Raw genomic sequence first — 19597 nt, 5'->3', positions numbered from 1 at the left:
TAGAATATAATTTTAAGGATGTGTTATGAAAAGCTGATGCAAAGACAAAATTCCAAATTTTAACAGAGAGATCAGTTATTAAATATAGATTGAAAAAGTGACACAGTTGGATCTTAATTATGAGAAATGGCCAACGTCAATGTCTTGTTTTATTTTGAAAGCAATAACAGGGAAAAATGGACGTGCTACTGTTCTCAGCTTGACTGCCTCAGCTGAGTGCCCCATGTTGGTCAGTGTTGACACAGGAGCAGCATGAGAGCGCTCTCTGCTCGGATCATGAAAGCATGGGGATATATGGAGGAAAAGACAGTGAAAGCCCACTCTAAGACAAGGTAAGCAACAACCCCTCTCTTTTTCTCCCTTAAAGAGAGGCTGCCAGATACTTCCAACTGAGCATGCAGATTTGTTAAGGCTTCAACTGAATGTGCTTGTGTAAAATATGTCCATAAAACATAATCCGGGGATGTAAAAATGCAGTTTTACCCTCTGGCAAATAGATATCCAACATAATAACAATACTCATTATAACTTTGAAAACAATCTTTTACTTCAGTATCACAGCAAAGGTTTAGTAACCTTATAGGAAGAGCAACACAACATTCTTAAATATGTCTATACATTTACAATTGACCATCACTGATAGAATTAAGGTTCATGTTAAAAAGAATATAGAAATTGTATATTTATAATCACAGAGACACATTGTAAGTTCTTGTAGCAATGTTTAAGAAATGTAACTTTGTTTTTTTCCTGTACGGGATTGTGAACTCTAGGATGAATGCTGGTTAAGGGAAGGTCACACCCTGATCTGGCTTGATGCCGGTCGGTACTATATGGATAGAAATAGAATAGAGTTGAATATAGTGTCGCTGTGATTATCTAGCACTAATATCAAACACAGCAGATGGCCCATAAGTCCTTGGTCAACATAAGAGAGCTCCGACAGTACGTCCTGAATGACATGTGACGGTAAAGATAGAGGGATAGTTCAGTGATTCAGTCATTTGACTGGAAGCTGGTTGGGTTTCCTGTCGTGGTTAACAATCAAGCTATTAATCAGCTTGTTATCAGCCTTCTATAAGCACATGTTATGGTGTTGGGATGCATTAGCTGAAGTGCATGTATTTCTGTAAATACCAATATGTGACATGGTTTCTTATTATTAAACCACTCAAATATATGCACAATCAAACAAAAGCTCTAACGTATCACTCTCACAGACCTATGCAGTTTGATAAACTAGCAAAACTGTGCAAACTGAACAACTAAGGGCGGATTCCATTGATTGAGAATCTTTTCCATTTTGGCGTTCAGTGTACAATGCACCAAACAATCTAGGTTTACATGAAAGTATACACAGGGATTCATTGAACCTTTTTTCAGGCAGACGGTGTGCACTGACTATTTGCATGTCTCCAGGGTGATTTTCATTCACTTTTACATGCAACACGGACTTGCAGGAGTTGCTCATTTATGCCACTTGATGTGTCTGGTCTCCATATATAAATAGCTAAATATCTGTATTCTTGTCACTCCCTGGAATAGAGTGACATTCACTAATGTTATTCTAATAACACCCTCATGCCTCGCACTCACTCACTCACTCACTCACTCACTCACTCACTCACTCACTCACTCACTCACTCACTCACTCACTCACTCACTCACTCACTCACTCACTCACTCACTCACTCACTCACATTTTCCAGGCAGCTTTGATTTAACCAGCTGAGGCTATTATCAGGTTTGCTTTGTGTGTTCCTATCTATATTTGGCTCTATTTCTTTGGAGTGTCTGCAGGAATACCCCCCCCCCCCCCTCTCCCCAAGTGTCGGCAAGTTGTACTCCCCACACCCAAGACCTCCATGTCAGAACAGCTCTTTACTAGACTTTTCAGTCCCCTTCAACGATTAATCCCGGAGCCAGTCCCAAGGCCTGTCTGCCCGTGGGAAACTTACCCCACCCACCCCAACCAGTGTCCCAACAGCGTGTCTTTGACTGGAACAGCCTGCCCCTGCCATGCAGCTATCAGTTTATTAATAGGTGCCTCGGCTGCTACTTTGGTCACAGCTCCCTCCCCAACTAGCTCTCCCCATCTCATAACACAAACAAGCCAACAAGCCCCCACTTCCCCCACCCAACCTCCAACAAGTACCTCAAAAACAGTGTTCTTATTTTAGGCTCGGCCGGCGGGAGCTAACTGACACGTTAGGGGTATACATACCGATATGTGCAGGGCTTGTAGTTAGAGCGAGCAAGGTTTCATCTCGTATTGCACGATAGGGAAAAGGAGAACGCCACAGGAATCCCAATTGTTTAAATTGAGGGTTTAAGAGGGCTAGATCTCTCCTCATCACATGCTTGAGTCATTAGCATTCATGACCAGTACCAACTCCCTCTATTATGTTCATTTAATGCTTTGAAGATATAACATACATACTTGGGGAGACTGCTAAAACAATGGGAAGCATCTTGTGCTTGCATTGCATCCATAGTGAGGGAGTTTTGTTTGTGACAAGTCAGAAGCAAAAAGGAATAAAGATGGAGCTAGCATTGTTTTTGTAGGGGATTTTCTGAGGAAATACCGCGGTGAGATAAAATGAGAAATGGGATTAAAGAAGAATCCAAGTGGTTGCTTTTGTGTCAGGCTGACCATATCTGAGAACTGTGTCAGGGTGTGCTGGCTCCCACGCTGATTGATAGTGTGTGTGTGTGTGTGTGTGTGTGTGTGTGTGTGTGTGTGTGTTTTGAGGGCATGTTAAAGCTGGCATGGTTACTGCTGTATCAGTACTGATAGGTAGTCGGCCGTCTGCTGGGAAAGCTTGCTTTTGGTGGGATAGAGAAGTTCCAGGTCGTGTCATGCTTTGACCATGGTGTGTCTAGGGAGCAATGCATCTCTCCTCTGTTCTGCTCTGCCTGTGCTGCTTCTACAGCCCCCGGGACAAAAAGTACAAAAGGGAAAATCAAAAGACACGTCATGGCAAAGCTCCAAGCTGCACTCGCTATTTTCGGGCCCAGCTATGGGAAAATAACCAAGTCTGTAATAACTCATCCGCGGACAGCTCGGTGTAAACCCTGGTTCTGCTGTTGGGCCGGCTCTGAAAGTGATTTATAGGATCCGAAAGGGGTCCACTTTCCAAATAATGAGGAGAGGAGAATGGGTACAGATAGCGGTAAAAAGACTATATTGTGTTTGTGATATGTGCGTGTCTTTAATGTTTAAATTGGGGAGTGCATTCAGAACATTTGTTCTTAGAAGGCTGTGTCACCCTCAGCTTGCAGGTCTATGTTCCCTGTTTGACCTGTAACTCAACCTCCTTGTGGTCATTACATAACAGGATCTTGTGTGTTGACTGATGTTTGGCTCCCACTGTGCTACATACTTGCTAAGAAAAGTTTTTCATATGTGTTTCATTTAAAATAAGCTGCCCTGAATTGATTGTCTGATTTACAATACATTTTCTCCTTAAAAACATGCCGAAAATCCATTTGTAAGACCTGTGGTAGGTTTTTTTGAGAAAAAATATGGTAGCCTATCCTAAATCTGTTCTGTACATTTTTAATGAATGAATTATTTCATTTGAACTCTTCTCTAGTGCTCCTTTTTTTGGTCACAAAAACTGCTTCTGTCACTTTTTGTTTTACGGCTGACAAAGTTGTAGAAATCCAGAGCTAAGTTCAGACACAATTTTGCAATTGTTTTGTGATGGCATGAAAGAATGTAACAATTCCGAACAGCTTTGCTATTGGGCTGACAAAAAACAAACAACAACTTTTCATTGGTGAAGACGAGACAATTTCCCTTCTGCTGTCAGACATGACAGTGACAGCCATTAGCTCCAGCCGAGGTTTTCTATTGCTGCTGAATGGAATGGGTTGTTTTGTTTATCTGCCGATGCAAGCCACGGCTGTACTTTAAGACAAATACTTTTCTATTATGTTAACCTATTGTCTTTGGGTGCTGGGGCTGTTTCTCAGGACAAAGCAATTCTCAATTTGTTGACACTTTATAGACCAAGCTTTATCGATTCATTGAGAAAAACTATTTATAGTGGAAAATAATCATTAACAATTCTGAATAGTGAACTTCCTGGCTGTTCTTCTTTCTTTTTTTTTACCATGTGTTTATTGAGTTTTCAATTTTTTGACAAAAAAAAACAAAAAAAAACAGACATAATAATTATAGAAATTAAATTAAAAAAACATATATATATATAGGGGAGAATCTGAGGCATCGGGTAATGTGAGCCACCCCCTGTATCTAGGCAACGGAAAACATTTGTGGTCATGTGAGACATATGTTTTCAAGCCCCTCTCATTTCCCCATGGCCCTGAAAGAGAGGACCTCATGGTGCTGTGGTAAGCATGTTTTTTTCACCAAAATAGGTATTTTGCATGTAAAAGTAAATGTTCTTGCTGTCAACTTAATCAACTGTTGTGCCAAAGCAAATGTATTCACATAGAAAAACTTCTATCATACGTGTTGGTGAACTACCAACATATAAAAACCATGTGATGATATTAGCTAAAGATTAGCCTGAAATGCTAAGAGAGGTAGTTTTTTATCAAATTGTGGTGGTGGGGGAAAGTGAGCCAAATGCTGTGGGGGAAAGTGAGCCACTGTCTCACTTTCCCCCACCATGAGGCACAAGTTAAGTTTAGTCTTAAACATATTTTAATGTAATATTACATGACATATGTTTTATTTTAATGTCATACACATTGTAGAAAAGCCATCATGCCAAGGAAATACACCAGGAAGACGACCTGGGGCAACCACACGGAAAGAGCACCTTCTCATCTTTCCCTGTAACCTTCAGGGCTGGAATGTAGAGTAGGCCTAGTTGTAGAGTATGACAGGCTGATGTTATAATCCAGTTGTGTCTTTTCCTGTGTTCTGAGTCCCAGGCTGTTCTCGCTGGTTCTGATTTTCCTATGCTTTGACCCCCAGACACTACCTGGCTCTAAGGGTCCTGTGTTCTGACCCCCAGACTGTGTTCTAATCTAACTGGTTCTATCTTTCATTTGAATCTTATTAAAACCTTTTGAATTATAATATGTTGTATTTGATTTTGTTCAGAGTTACTTTCAAGTGTTTAGAAAATTTGCTTTGCTTAATTGACCAAACCCCATCATTATTTTACTAGTCCGACATAAGTTCTGGAATGTGTGGCTAGCTTTCAGGATTCTTACTGTTACAATATGTGTTGTTATGGTAGTTTCAGAGTGGAAAAAGTAAGTGGATCAGTTTACCCCACAGCTGGGGTAAAGTGAGCCACATGACAACTTTTTTTAAAACAATCATATTTTCACTGCCCTTTGTCTTGAAAAAATTCTGCTAATGCCCATTTCTAGGAAACATCCTGAATTAATGGGAAATGTGTAAATTTGAGTGATAAATCATTTTAGCTCCCTTAGAGGGGAGCAAATGTAAAAAGTGGCTCAGATTACCCCGTTCTCCCATATATATATATATATATATATATATATATATATATATATATATATATATATATATATATATATATATATATATATTAGTGGTGGGCCGTTATCGGCGTTAACGTGCTGCGTTAACGCCAGACTCTTATCGGCGATAAAAAAAATATCGCCGTTAATCTCTTATTCCACCTCCTGTTCGGCTCAGGGGAGATAATAATAGCCGGGGGCCGTTGTTGACACTTGAGGAGCCTTTATTCTCTCACACACCCGCCGCTCTCTCTCTCCATCACTTGCCCACGACACAATCGGGTATTGGAACGCAGGGTGGGTGTGTGTGGCCACCGGTCGCCACGTGACTATAAGTTTCCAAGTTTTAAACACTTCTATCTCTTCAACGTCACCGTACCCGAATCCTAAATATCCCCTTAGCAGACGCTATATTTCATCGGGGGGAAAACTTTGTTTTGCGCCACAGTTCGGCCGTAATGCTGCTGCACACACAGACACAGACACAGACACAGGCGCACACACACACGCTGCATGTCAGAGAGGGGCGCTACCAAAAAGACGAGAGGAGCGGTTGGAGCAGTTGGAGCGTTTAGAGACACATGCGTGCACATTTATTTACATAAAATCGCAATCGCAGTCATTTGTGCAGTTATGTAAAATGTTTCACTAAGGAAAATTACAGAAAAAGTAACGCACAGTGACTTTGATGAGTAACTTTAATCTGATTACTGGTTTGGAGATAGTAACGCATTAGATTACTCGTTACTGAAAAAAGAGGTCCGATGCCGGTAACGCGTTACTAAGTAACATCTTGTTGAACATTATTTATTTTCATCACCAATTATCATAGTAGAACAGCTTCCTCAAGCAGATGAGCCCCTGGTCTGATGCGCCACCTGGCTTGAGAAACACGTTCTCAAAGACTTACTTTGAGTCATTATTTAGGAGCACACACATGTTATGAATGAATTCAACTGAGCCATTTTAATCTAGATTAATCTAGATTAATTCCAAAATTAATCTAGATTAATCTAGATTAAAAAAATGAATCTATGCCCACCTCTAATATATACATATATATATATATATATATATATCAGTGATCCTTGAGAACCGGGACAAAAGGTCGTCTTCCATATGTAAATGCTGTTATCTTTCAAAATAAAAATATTAAAAATTGTAGATGTTATTAGGGATTAAGAATAGAATGTCTGGAGCACAATTATCCCCTTAAATTTAATTTTATCATTATTATGTCAAATATATGACACTTGTTATCTTCTCACGACGTCCAAAACAGTGTGTCCACAGAGAGGGTTTCTATCTTTCATATGCAATAAAACCTATTAAAAATGTACTTTAATGATTAAAAAGTGCTTTTTCATCATAAGCAACACTAAATAATCTCTCATATCAATAAAACAGTTTTTCTTCAACAAATTTATGTTTTATAAGGTTTCAAAGTGGTTTTTGTCACCACCGTCAGTCCATCCGACAATCCATTAAAATGTAAGAAAATCAGCCAAAATAAGGGGCAGCTGTCACTATGAAGGACCTCTTGTCACATTCTACCTCTGCAGAGTACATTAGGGTCAGACAGGCTCTGATAAGTGTTGTAGTTTTAGAATATTTTACATTCTAAATCTTGAAAGTAATGCGTACAATTTCTGAAGAAGTTATTTGAAATGTTTCGATAATTTTATATTCCTGAGTTCATACTAGCACCAATCATCAACAGAAAAAACAAATGGCTAACTAGATTAATTCCGTTTGTTTGTTAATTTTTTTTTAAATATGTCAACACCGTCAGATGTCAACTCCGTCAGATTTCCTGTCTGACGGTGGTGACAGGCCAATGACGGAGTTGACATTCAATGTGAAGGCATCATATTTGGGTGGTTTTCAAGTTATTATAATTATATTAAATACAGAAATAGGGTTTAGTTTTTCTAATACTGTATTTTTGGAAACTCTCACAATCTTCTTTTGTCATGGGTGATTCTTAAAAAAGTACAGGATGATATACAAAATGAGGCGATTTGGTCTGAGTCTTTTAGAGCTAGTCTGATTGAAAGACTGTAATGTGAATCTTGAATTAACACTCAACCAATAATATGCTGTTATAAAATCACTGTTATTGATTATTCTATGTATTTGATGGTTATCTGGGTTTTTGTCACCACCACCGATATGTCAAATTCATAAGATATACTTGTCAACTCCGTCAGATACTGCTGTGTCAACTCCGTCAGATTTATATTATTATGATAACAATACATAATGCTAGTTCATATTTGTTGAGGAATGGTTGGTCATATGTGAAAATCTAACCAGTCACCTAACATGAGAATGTGTTTTGAAATTTGAAACACATCTTGATTGCTGTTAATTTTAAAGTAAACATTCTATTACACAGTTCAACTGAAGAACATAGAGGAAAATCGATAGAAAATATCTATAGTCATATACATGTAATTTAATTTGCCTAAACATAGGGTTTGTATTTTTTCAACATTGCACCCTGTTTTGTCCCACTTCTCAAGAATCCATGATAAATACACATGCATACGACACATTTCCTGGCTGTTCTATGTCTAGCAGAGACAATTGTATTTTCATATTCAAAGGGCTGTTGGGTGTCAGATGTGTCCCCTCACTGTGAGAGTGCCCTCCATGTCCCTTTGTGTCTCTGTACACAATGGCTTATTTTTATCCTGTTGCTCCGTCAAGAAGTGGAGTTTGGGACAGAGAAGGGAGGAAGTTGTTGCAGGGTGACAGAGGTAGATAATAGCATCCTTCTCAACCTCCATCCTTCCTCCACCCTCCCTCACACACACACACACACACACACACACACACACACACACACACACACACACACACACACACACACACACACACACACACACACACACACACACACACACACACACACACACACACACACACACACACACACACACACACACACTCTTAGGGTTTGTGTTGCTTCTCTGTGGTTCCTTGGATCCCCCCCAGTAAGAATAATGTGTGAATATAGCACATGCACTAGCAGACACACACACTCCATGGATAGCTAAGAGGAGGAAGGGGGGGGAGCTTAAAGTGAAGGATTCAGTGTCAGCGATGAATCTTGAAGGATGTCCGACTAAACATATGGATATCACTGAGCATGTTTTACAGTTTATTACAGTAAAACTGAAATGCAGTATTTTTCTGTGATTTTTTAAATATAAATTAACATTCTGGTTAGAGGGTTGCCAGTAGATTACTTGAAATACTACATGTTTACTGAAGACGGATATAATTGAATAGAAAAACTCAATTTAGCAATTTAGAATATCTAACATATCAATCTTCTAACATTTGTTTTTGTCTTCTAACACGTTTTTGTTTAGTTTTTTGGGCTAAAGACATCTGCTATGCATATCATGGATTATTATTATTATCAGGTAATCCATGATAAAAAAGCAATGAACAACTTCACAAGAATATGAATCAAACAGACTTTATTTAAAATGGCAGTATTAACAAATACGGAGACTGTCTGGGATGCAATGTATTAGGTCCTCAAAAATCTGTTGAAACATTTGGAAAATATGCATCATTAGGAAAAAATATATAAAACAAAACAATGTACAATTCAGACCCTTTGAAAAATATGCATATCATTAGCAACATTTGGGAAAGAAACTCCAGGTAGGCTTGTCTCTTAAAAGAGTCCTGTGAGGTAGGCTAATGCTTAGCTTCAGAACGAGTCTGGTTGTTTGTATCTGAGAGGAAGTCTTCTGGGTCGGGGGAGAGATGACCACCACCTTGCCTGTTGTTGATCCTCAACTTTGATTCAATCCAGGATTGACACTGTAAAACTGCAACAAACACAATAATGAGTCAAATCATCTCTAGAATTGGGAATACTGAAACAATGCGGACTCGATGCTAATGGTCTGGGTATCATTGGACCAGACCCAAACTCAGCCTTACTGATACATGACATTTTAATATCACACACTCACTAGATAGACAGGTTTCTGAGCATTGGTTTCATTTCAAACATTATTATTTGGAATGTTACCTTTATGAGGAAATAAGTGATGAGGAACATAACATTGTTTTTAATTACCGTTTTATTTCTAGATGCTCCACTCAAACGATGCAGAGCAATGCTGGACTTCTTGTTTATGCGTTGCACATGTACTCCAAAGTGTGTCCTACTATCTGGCTTCAAGCAGCGAGTTATCGAGCATCATCTCAGATCTGTAAGTGTGATAAAACATGATAAAAACCATCAAAACACATCACGCGCATACACATTCACCCATCTGTTGCTCTCGGTTGCTCTGAATGTGCACCGGCAGTGAGACGAGTGCCGGTTTATAGCGATCTCTCTTCTGATTGGTTATCAGTAGTGGGATCCCCGAAAAGTTTATTTGCCGATTACATGTAGAGCGGGTGACTGAGAGATCGGCTTTATGAAACGTGCACACTACGTAAGTGATAACTGCATGAATAACACTTATATTAACATAAATAAATCAGTTACTTCACCTTTAAGTGTTTATAAATGTTTAGTGATGAGCAGTTTCAGGGGGACCGAGCCTGGCATGTGAATGAAGGTGAAGCCCATTGGTTGTCTGGAGTCATTGGCTGTGTGTCTCGCTCCCTCTGGTTCTCCCTGCTGGTGTGTTTCTGGCATTTAATCTTATCAGTCACACTCCCATCTGCAGCACTACACACTAGAGTATTTTTGAGTCACACTATTTGAGTCTTGTTTGTCTTCGTAATCATGAAAGGAAAACACGTCATTATGGAATTATATTTTCTCTTTGGTTGTTGACAGCAGCACAATTCCAATTAGACATTTGCTCTTTAGGCTGTTACATTATGCTACACAGTTGGGGTTTTCTGACCAGGCTTCTGTTCTCTCCTGCCTGGAGCAAATGTTAAATGCACACTATGCAACATTTAACAAAATAATTAATTTAGAGTCACATAAAAATAATCCCTCTCAATGATCACTTCGGCGCCACTAGAATATGTGGTGGTGTGTCAAGGCCTAGTAGACATGAGACAGCTCCTGGTCTCCCTCTCCTTTTGTAGGTCTTCCTCTGGGTCCATTGTTTGGTCGGATCGATCCTTCTGTCAACGGTTGAAGCAGGAGTGGAGAAAAGCAGAAACAGTGGCAGGCAAGTTGAATGTTGGGTTTGTTAGTGTAAAGAAAACGGGAATACTGGAACACTAGGATTCTAAACAGGGCCAGCCCTCTACATCTGGGGGCCCTTAGCACGATCATTTTAGGTCCCTGGCAGTGTGGATAGTTAAGTATTGCCGTGGCGAACTAGCAACTGATTGCAATCCTAACTCATACAATTACATTTTATCCGTGCTAAGCCTATATCTTTTAACATGATTGGCTGCGATTATTTTTCCTGCTAATTACGTTTTTATTTTTTTTGGACAGGTAGCAGATTGTGAAGGGATATTCACTGATCGTAACAACAAGCATTTTCCAGAATTGCTGACTTCACCTTTAAGGACAGTGATTGTTCTCTAAAAGTATGGCTTACAATCCTAGTTTACACAGAAGGTCCTTTAAGAAATTACTCTGAATTAAACGTTTTCATTCTGGTGGATGTTAAGCAAATAGATTACTTGAGATATTTTAGCAGATAACTTGGTGTTTGATAAAAGAGTGATCTCATATATTTTGTGCAAAATTAGAGATCCACTGCACCGGATGCAGAGATAACAGACATTAAACACACACACACACACACACACACACACACACACATCCAACTTGTAATTGGCATATTACCATTCATTGGAAGTTTTCCAAAGGCATTCTGGGAAATGTAGGATGTCATTAAATAATTTAAAAGGAAAGGCGGATTGAGAGAGACAGTGGGCGTAGGAACAATTAATTCAGTTATCAGTAGCCTACATAACTTAAAGAGCGGATGGGATATGACAGGGTGGAGATGGATTTTGATGCATATGTTAGGGCCAAAAATAGGAGTTCCGTACATTATGCTTATGTTCTACCTTCTAGCATGAACACATTGTACGTAGAAAGGTAGAAAGACCCTAAGTCACAAATACAGAGACACGCACAGACATGCAAGCGCCCGCACACACACGCAAGCGCCCCCCCCCCCCCGCGCGCACACACACACACACACACACACACACACACACACACGCCTTGTATTCGTGGTTGAAGATGCACTCACTGTTTGTGAAATACTATGCCTCCCTCCACTTTCCATTATAAAGACAGACCTTGTCCTTGTCTTTGCCTTGAAGGTACAGTGTGTAATATCAGAGTATTAAGCGGCATCTAGTGGTGATATTGTAGGTTCAACACTCCCTTGCAAACCCCTCCCTTTGGGCAAATTTACAGAAGCTATGGTGGCCTAAGCTATAGTTACCAAAGATGGCATCATCCATCACTGCCTTAAGTCTTTCCACCCTATCAAGTGATGAGGTGAAGATTGATTTATATGTATTTTTTTAGTTATTTATTCTATAGTACGTCTTTTTGGTCGTCCAACAGTTCCATTTCCCCAGGACACCCACTATATATAAAAACGTGTAAGGCCGTTAATTCTGTTAAGTCTATTCTGTGCTGTAGAAACATGGCGGTGCAACATAGCACATTCTAACTAAAGTAATAAAAAAAATCTTAAGCGTGTATAGACCAATCAAAACATATAATTCTTATTATATAACAACTAGTGCTGTCAAACGATTAAAATATTTAATCGCGATTAATCGCATTAATGTCATAGTTAAAGGCCTACTTCACCGGTTTGAATATGAAGGTGTATTGAATTCTGAGATCCTATGTAGTATAAATGTGCAAAAAAAAAAAAAATCGGTTCATCCTAGCCTGAGAAAAGGCAGAAAGAGTGTTTTTTTTAACCCTATATTTCTCTTTCTCGTGACATCACAGAAAGAGAAATATAGGGTTAAAAAAAACGTACTTTGTAAATATTACTGTGATGTCACAGTAAAAGACATCACAGTAATATTTACAAAGTAAGAATTCAATACACCTTCATATTCAAACCGGTGAAGTAGGCCTTTAACTCGCGATTAATCTCGATTAATTGCGATTAATCGCATTTTTATTTATTCTAGCCTGAATGTCCCTTGATTTCTTTTTGTCCCATTATTGTTTCTCATTTTAATGCTCTTATCACACCCATTCTAATTATGATATTAAAGAAATACACTGATTGTAATTCAGTGTATTTCTTCTAAAATATCATAATTTGCAATTCAGTGCAAATAACAATAGGCTTGACTGAATTGACAGTAACTTAAATGCGAGCCATATGAATAGTTTGTGGTGTTTCAGTTGTTCTAACATTACTAGTTGATACAACAGCATGTGAAACAACAACCACAACATTTCCTAGGCCATGACGAGCGTTAATCCCGCGATAAAAAAATTTACGCCGTTAAAATGGGTTTGCGTTAACGCCGTTAATAACGCGTTAAACTGACAGCACTAATAACAACGTATAATTATTATATTAAATTCCTACTAAGTCTGTTGCTAAAAAAAAAGCTAATACATTATACACACTGCACCTTTAACCTGTTGTGAAGGAGCAGTTTAGCTCAAACCTAGAAAGCTTTTTAAGTGTTTGCTTACAGCTTTGCAGCATTGTCAGTGTATTTGTGTATGGAGATTTTCATCACTGTCATTGATGTGTGTGTGTTGTTATAGGTGTGTTATTGATGCACATCACTTAACTTGAGCACTTTGGTTGCCAAGAGACTAGCCCTGCGTTCCGAATCGCATACTATTTCTTTTTTCTATTCTACATTTGACAATAAAAATAATCTAGTTACGATACAGCAGGGGCGTTTCTAGGTTTCTGAAACGTCCGGGGCTTAGCCCAAGAGGGAATAGGATAGTACACTTTATTGCGCATGCATATTTTTTTTCATAATGCTTTACCTAAATAAACACAATAGGCAGGTAATTATAGCTTTAAATAGCTACCTGACTGCTATGCTGCTTATCCCCAGACATCTAAAGTTCCATTCAAGTTATTTCAGAGTAAAATTTATACAAGTGAGACAGACCTTACATTACCATTACCTTACAAATGGCCACTCATGATGAAATGATAATCACACTATGGGCCGGCATGGAGTTTACTGACATGCCTTCTTTTTAATCCAAAAGTAAAAACAACATCTATGAATATATGGTTTACAACCTGCGTACAGCGGCCTACGCTAGGTTTCATTTAAACATTTTGGGGAACAAATTATAGGTGGGGGGGTATGCTCCCCCAGAAATTTTTGAGCCTCAAACGCTTAATTTCCTGCATTCTGGTGGATTTTTATTCATCTATCTGTGCCCTTTCTGCATCATTTTATGGAAATATTTTTTTTTCTGTGAAGGAAAAAACAACATTCAGGTTCCTAAAGAATCAACTATAAATAAAATAATAATGCAGTAAGGCTCTCAGGCATCCTGGATTTTTCAAAACTTTCTGCAAAATAATTTTTTTTGGGGGACATTTTTCTCCGTCCTTTTGAAAAATAATTGTTTAAAAATGAAGAGCTAGTTTTAAGGTTCCGGGTAGAATTAGGTTTAAGTATGGTTAAGTGTCAAGTATTTTGTTCATCAATGTGATACATTTTTGTTTTTTAAAGAATTGAAAATGTACACATAATTTGTTAGATATTGTTTCATATTTATTCAATATTTCTGGAAAAGGTGTATTAGTGTTATACAAAATAATATTGTTTTAATGTCAGTAATCAACAGGCAAAGTTTCATGAGGATATATCTATAATTTAAAAGGTTTCCCCTTTTCACCTGCACTGTCTCACATTAAAGGTCACATATTATGCTAAATGCACTTTTTAAATGTGTTCTAACATATCCATGGGTCCACGGTGTGCCTAGAGACTGCCAAAATATTTAAAAAAATAACACTCTCCTTTTCTCACAACAATCCCCCTTTCTGAAACCCCCACCCCTCCCCCCCCCCAATATACTCCAGTCAGAATTCTCCCAGTTTCTGACCTCACAAACTGGCTTCGCTTCCGGACAGGGGGCGGGGGGAGCTCAAAGATTGTATATTTACGAGGGGAGCTGCAGTTCCTTTTTAAAAAATAGGCCATTGTGAGATTAGCTGAACATCAGCATATACAATAAATTATCTGAAAGTTTTTTTCAGCAAACAATTAAAGAAAAACGTATTAGGGACCACTAAAACCATATAATATGGTGTATAATAGAACTGAAAAGTGTATAATATGGGAGCTTTAAGTTGTGATGTTTAAGACCAAAGGCCTTTGCACACCGGGCGCGAAAAAGCGAATCATTTTGAATGTGATTTTGATGCGTCTGACTATAGGAAGTGGCGTCCTAGAAAAATCTAACTCAGTTCAAAAAAGTAAAAGCCGCAAATTCGCGAAGCGAAATTACGGCGCTGACATGGAAGCTTGTATTGACTCTGTATACGTTCGGTAATGATTAATAATGTGCAAATTAATCACACGAAAAAAAACACGCCCGTTGTGCAAAGGCCTTTGGGTGAGGAGCTATGGAATGTGAGTGCCCTCACAAGCAGTGTTGGGCAAGTTACTTCAAAAGCGTAATGCGGTATTTATTACTTATTACTGGCATTTCAAAGTAGTTAGTTACATTACAATATTAATGTCTTTGAATTGTAAGGCATTACACTACTTTTACATTACTTTTGCATTACTTTCACCAAAATAACATGAAATATGGATTTGGTGTTCTCAATAGATCTTCTTGTGTTCAATGCAGCTCATTACACAGCAGGAGGTGACATGGTATGGCATAATGACTGAGCTAGGCTTAAGGCTAACACAAGTAGGCCTATGCTATATAATATAATGGTCACATTTATGGCTCATGGTGCAATACATTTTATAATAGAAATACTGTATCTTTAGGTATTTATTTAGCCTATATTAATGTAGATTGAAAAAGTAAATTGAGCCTCAAAGATTTTTTTCTTGCGTTCTGGCGACTTAAAAGCACAAACAAGTTGTTCACATCATCATCAACTTTTGCCTTTTTTAGTTGTTCCAAAGAATCTGCCTTATCATCTTGCCATCTAATCTAAATGATAACAGCCCATTATGTTTGTTTATCGTCTCTCTTGCGTGACATTTTATAATAACAATAGTAGCCTAAATATATATCTCCTTTGCTAATTCAAAGCATCCACTCATTATGTTGGGAGTCGACGTGTGTGTCAGAGGCATGAATCGACAAAGCGATCAACTCTTATTGTGACTTTTTTGCTGCAGCACTTTTAGTGCTGAGGAGAGCTTGCCAACTGCGCTGTCCTTTACGCACCATCATTGCCGCCGTTATGTTAAGATTTCATAATTTGCATCAAAGCAAACCCTTTAGGCGCTGGGTTTTATTTTTAAAAATACTAGATTTTGACACTTAAATTTCAGAAGGCTCTGGATTGAAAGTGGTTTGAGATAGAGACAAAGTGCAAATGAGACAAATATTGGGAATGACCTAAAGTTTATCTGGGGAGTAAATGTTCCCATCTAATTAGCACATTATGACGTCATATGGTGGCGGCCAGGCTATTATGCAATTTCCATGAAATACCTGATATTTTGAAAGAGAGTTGAACTTATTTAATCAGATTCACCCCTCCATCCATTTGTAATGATGTCCACTTTGTTGTAAGCCAACAGTTGTAAACTAGAACTAGAACTACACCACAAAACTCATATAAACAGTAGGCGTTTATGATATTTTTTACCCACCACCATTTTTATTTCCTTTTTTCTTCTATTCTTCATTATTATTATTATCATCATCATTATTATCATTATAATATGATAATATTAATATATAATGCTGCGTCGCATGGCTGCACCACTGCTGCGCATGGACGCACCGTGACCGGGGCCATAGAAAGAGTGAACACCAACTCCCTACTCGTCAACTTTTTGCTTGCCATATCTCTAAATAATTCCTAAATCCAGCAATACCGCTTCAGCATAAATAGCTTCGTGGCACACTATCTCCGATTTCGCACCTAACAACAGCGCGATTCATTTGCAGCCTGGACGCGGAGGTGTGTCACCTCTCTGCTCTGACAGCAGACAGGGACTCGCTCCGAGGGGCTGCTCCAAGACTGACCGTCTCCGAGTGCTCTTATGCCTCATTTCCACTGAGTAGAGCGGGTCGGATCGGAGCGGCTCAGAGCGGGACAGCTCACTTTTAAGAATCTCTGTGTTGTTTCCACCGCCGACCCTACCCTTACTGGTAGGGCGGGGTTTAGGCTGGACTGCGATAGCCGCCGCCAGATTGTGGGTCAAACTATCGGGCTGTGGAACAACTGTGGTCAAGCCAGCGGTCTCTTGTTTTTGCTTGGTCAAACCAGCCGCTTCTTTATTTATTCCCCCCTGTGTTGTGAGCACAGAGACGGCTCGATGCAACTGATAAGAGACGGTGAGCGAACAGCGCTGGCTGCGGCAGCTACGTGACATCGTAGCAGTGGGACACAGTGTAGCCAACTGATTCATTTAATGACGAGGAAAAACACCACACAATAAACAGTGCCGCGCTCACATTGTCGCCAAAACTCTCTTCACTCTAGCCGAGGTGACTACAAACGGCGGAAATGATTAAAACCAGCCGCTTCTTTATTTATTCCCCCCGTGTTGTTGTGAGCGTGTATTTACTACTATCTATGGCGTAAACACACAGAGACGGCTCGGCGCAACTCACAGAGACAGTGAGCGAACAGTACTGGCTGCGGCAGCTACGTGACTGTGGGACACAGTGTAACCAACTGATTAATTTATTGACGAGGAAAAACACCACACAATAAACAGAGCTGTGCTCACATTTTCGCCAAAACACAAGACTATCTTCACTCTTGCCGAGATGACTACACATGGCGGAAATGATTCTTTCGACCAATCAAATGACGGCTCCGCCGTTTCGGCACCCTTTCAGGCGGCCAGTACCCCTATGGAGGAGTACTGAGATTTGGAGCGGCTCAGAGCGGTTAGGTGCGCTTAAACCGTAACCTACCCAACTTTTGGCAAATGAAAAGCCAAACTACCCGGACCGAACCGCTCCGATCCGACCCGCTCTACTCGGTGGAAACGAGGCATTAGACGGGGAGGGGCTCGCGGCAGCTTCCGCTGCTCGTTGAGCACAGATTGATACGTGGTTTCACGTCAGAGTCTCCAAACACCACAAACGTTTTCAATAACTTGGGCAGTGAGACGGAAGCCAGTAGGCTAGCGCATCTTTGGAATCAATTATAGCAGCAAATCGAGTTTTCTTCTCCTCTAGCAGTAACATTAGCGTGGGTTTTTTTCTCCTCTGCGAAACTCGCAGTGTTGGCCAATTTGTATAAAAACAACAAACCAGTCAATTTCGGGTTTAAAATGCATTGTAACGCGCGTTTCTGAGCTATGTACCGCGTTACATATTACCATTTTTTTTGCTGTAATGCCTTACATTACCGCGTTACAGCAAAACGTAATGCATTACAGTAATGCATTACTTCCTGTAACGCGTTACTCCCAACACTGCTCACAAGTATAGCCATACAATCGCGCGTGTTTGTGTGTGTGTTTATTTGACCTGAGTTTAAACTTCTCCTTTCCTTATGCCCTCCTAAGGGAGAGAATGTCTCGACACAAATGAAATAAAGGTTATCCAGGAAATGCTGAAAACATGGACACATTTCAACATGGAGAAGGATAGGGACTTCAGACAGATCTAACACACACAAATATGTGCACAATCTGAGTCAGCGTAAAGCGGGTTCTCTTTTATTGATAATTAAAGCTCAAATATAACGCAAGTCAGAACAGTTTTTCAAGAAAGTTTGTTGTACATTTGGTGTCATTTTGTGAGTGTCTCTGCACATTCCTCCCTTAAGCTGCGAACACAGTGCACTGGCCGCGCGGCGAGATTACATACAAAGTCAATGTACTAGCGCGTGGCCGCCAAAGAATCGGCGTCCAGCGGCGGGCGTTTCCGCGGCGCGTGGCCGCGCCTCATCGAAGCGCGTGAATCGAAGGCGTGACCATTTGCGGCGCGGCCAACATGTGCGGTGAACGCATGATGAAAATATTTATCTTTTTGGCGCCGACGCGCCGCGATAGCCAATCAGCTTTGAGATTGCCTGGTGGTCTGCAAGACGAGGTGGGCGTGTGGAGTGAGGACATTGTGCTTCCAATACATTCTGCAAATATGTGTATTTGGCATCTGTTTAGCTGTTGGTTGTACTTTAGCCAAGGTAGCGCCGGTTAGCATAGTGAAACTCACCCAGCTGTGTGCTGCTCCTGAGGATAATATGAACCCAAACTTGACGGCAGTGTCCGTGTGGAATTCCAATAAAGTACAGCGAAGCACCAGTGTTGTCCTCCGCCAGACCGCGCACTTTCACTTTCAGGTAGGCTGATGTCTGCCTTTATTTTTGCCACTGAGCACAGACTGCTGTTGTTATTGTGTTTAGTATGTTGCTGAATTGCTGTTAATGTGTGTGTATTTGCGATCGGGGTGCGTCTTCATTGCTGTTTTAATGCTATTTGTGACATGACTGCCGCTGTACACAGTGTACCTACATCTGTATTTTTTGGCACAGCTGGACCATGTTGTTGTTGTTGCACCGTAAGTGTGACGGGTCTGATCTCAGAAACGGCGTCGGCGTCAGGAATATATGGCCCAATATGATCAAGCGGCGAGCAACTTGCGTTCACTCGGCCAACTGCCGCAGGGGGCGAGTGCAGTGTGTTCGCAGCTTTAGAGTCGTCCATACCTCTTTTTATATGACACATCCCCTGCGTTCCAAATTGCTTACTCTTTATTTTTCCTTTTCTACATACTACAGCTGACCATAAAAATTATCTACTAAATCTGACCACAAGAATCGGGACATCCTAAATCTTTTTTCTACCATACTAAATTGCAGAAAGTATGGGGATCGTAACGCAGGGAGTCTTTTCCTTCAATGTCTCCGTTCATCTCCATTCATGATCAGAGGTGATGACCCTGAAGAAAATAAAGGGACAAAAAGACGTGGACAGAGGACGTGACATTATGCAGCCGCCCTTCAGTCTCTATTGTTACCGGGACACAAAGACA

General features: G+C 40.0%; 1 protein-coding gene across 1 annotated transcript in view; it reads left to right on the top strand.

Moving 5' to 3' along the window:
- Positions 1-224: 224 nt before the first annotated feature.
- calcrl2 (calcitonin receptor-like 2) overlaps positions 225-19597 on the top strand; it is a 50592-nt gene continuing 31219 nt past the window's right edge. The window contains exon 1 of the mRNA XM_080031938.1: positions 225-332. Within this exon, the coding sequence (XP_079888064.1) occupies positions 253-332 (80 nt within the window). The 5' untranslated portion in view covers positions 225-252. The remainder of the gene's footprint in view (positions 333-19597) is intronic.

Source organism: Ammodytes marinus (genome assembly GCF_949987685.1).
Source record: "Ammodytes marinus genome assembly, chromosome: 7".
NCBI lineage: Eukaryota > Metazoa > Chordata > Actinopteri > Uranoscopiformes > Ammodytidae > Ammodytes > Ammodytes marinus.
Note: the sequence above shows the minus strand (reverse complement) of the source record. Positions and strands in the feature narration are given on the sequence as shown.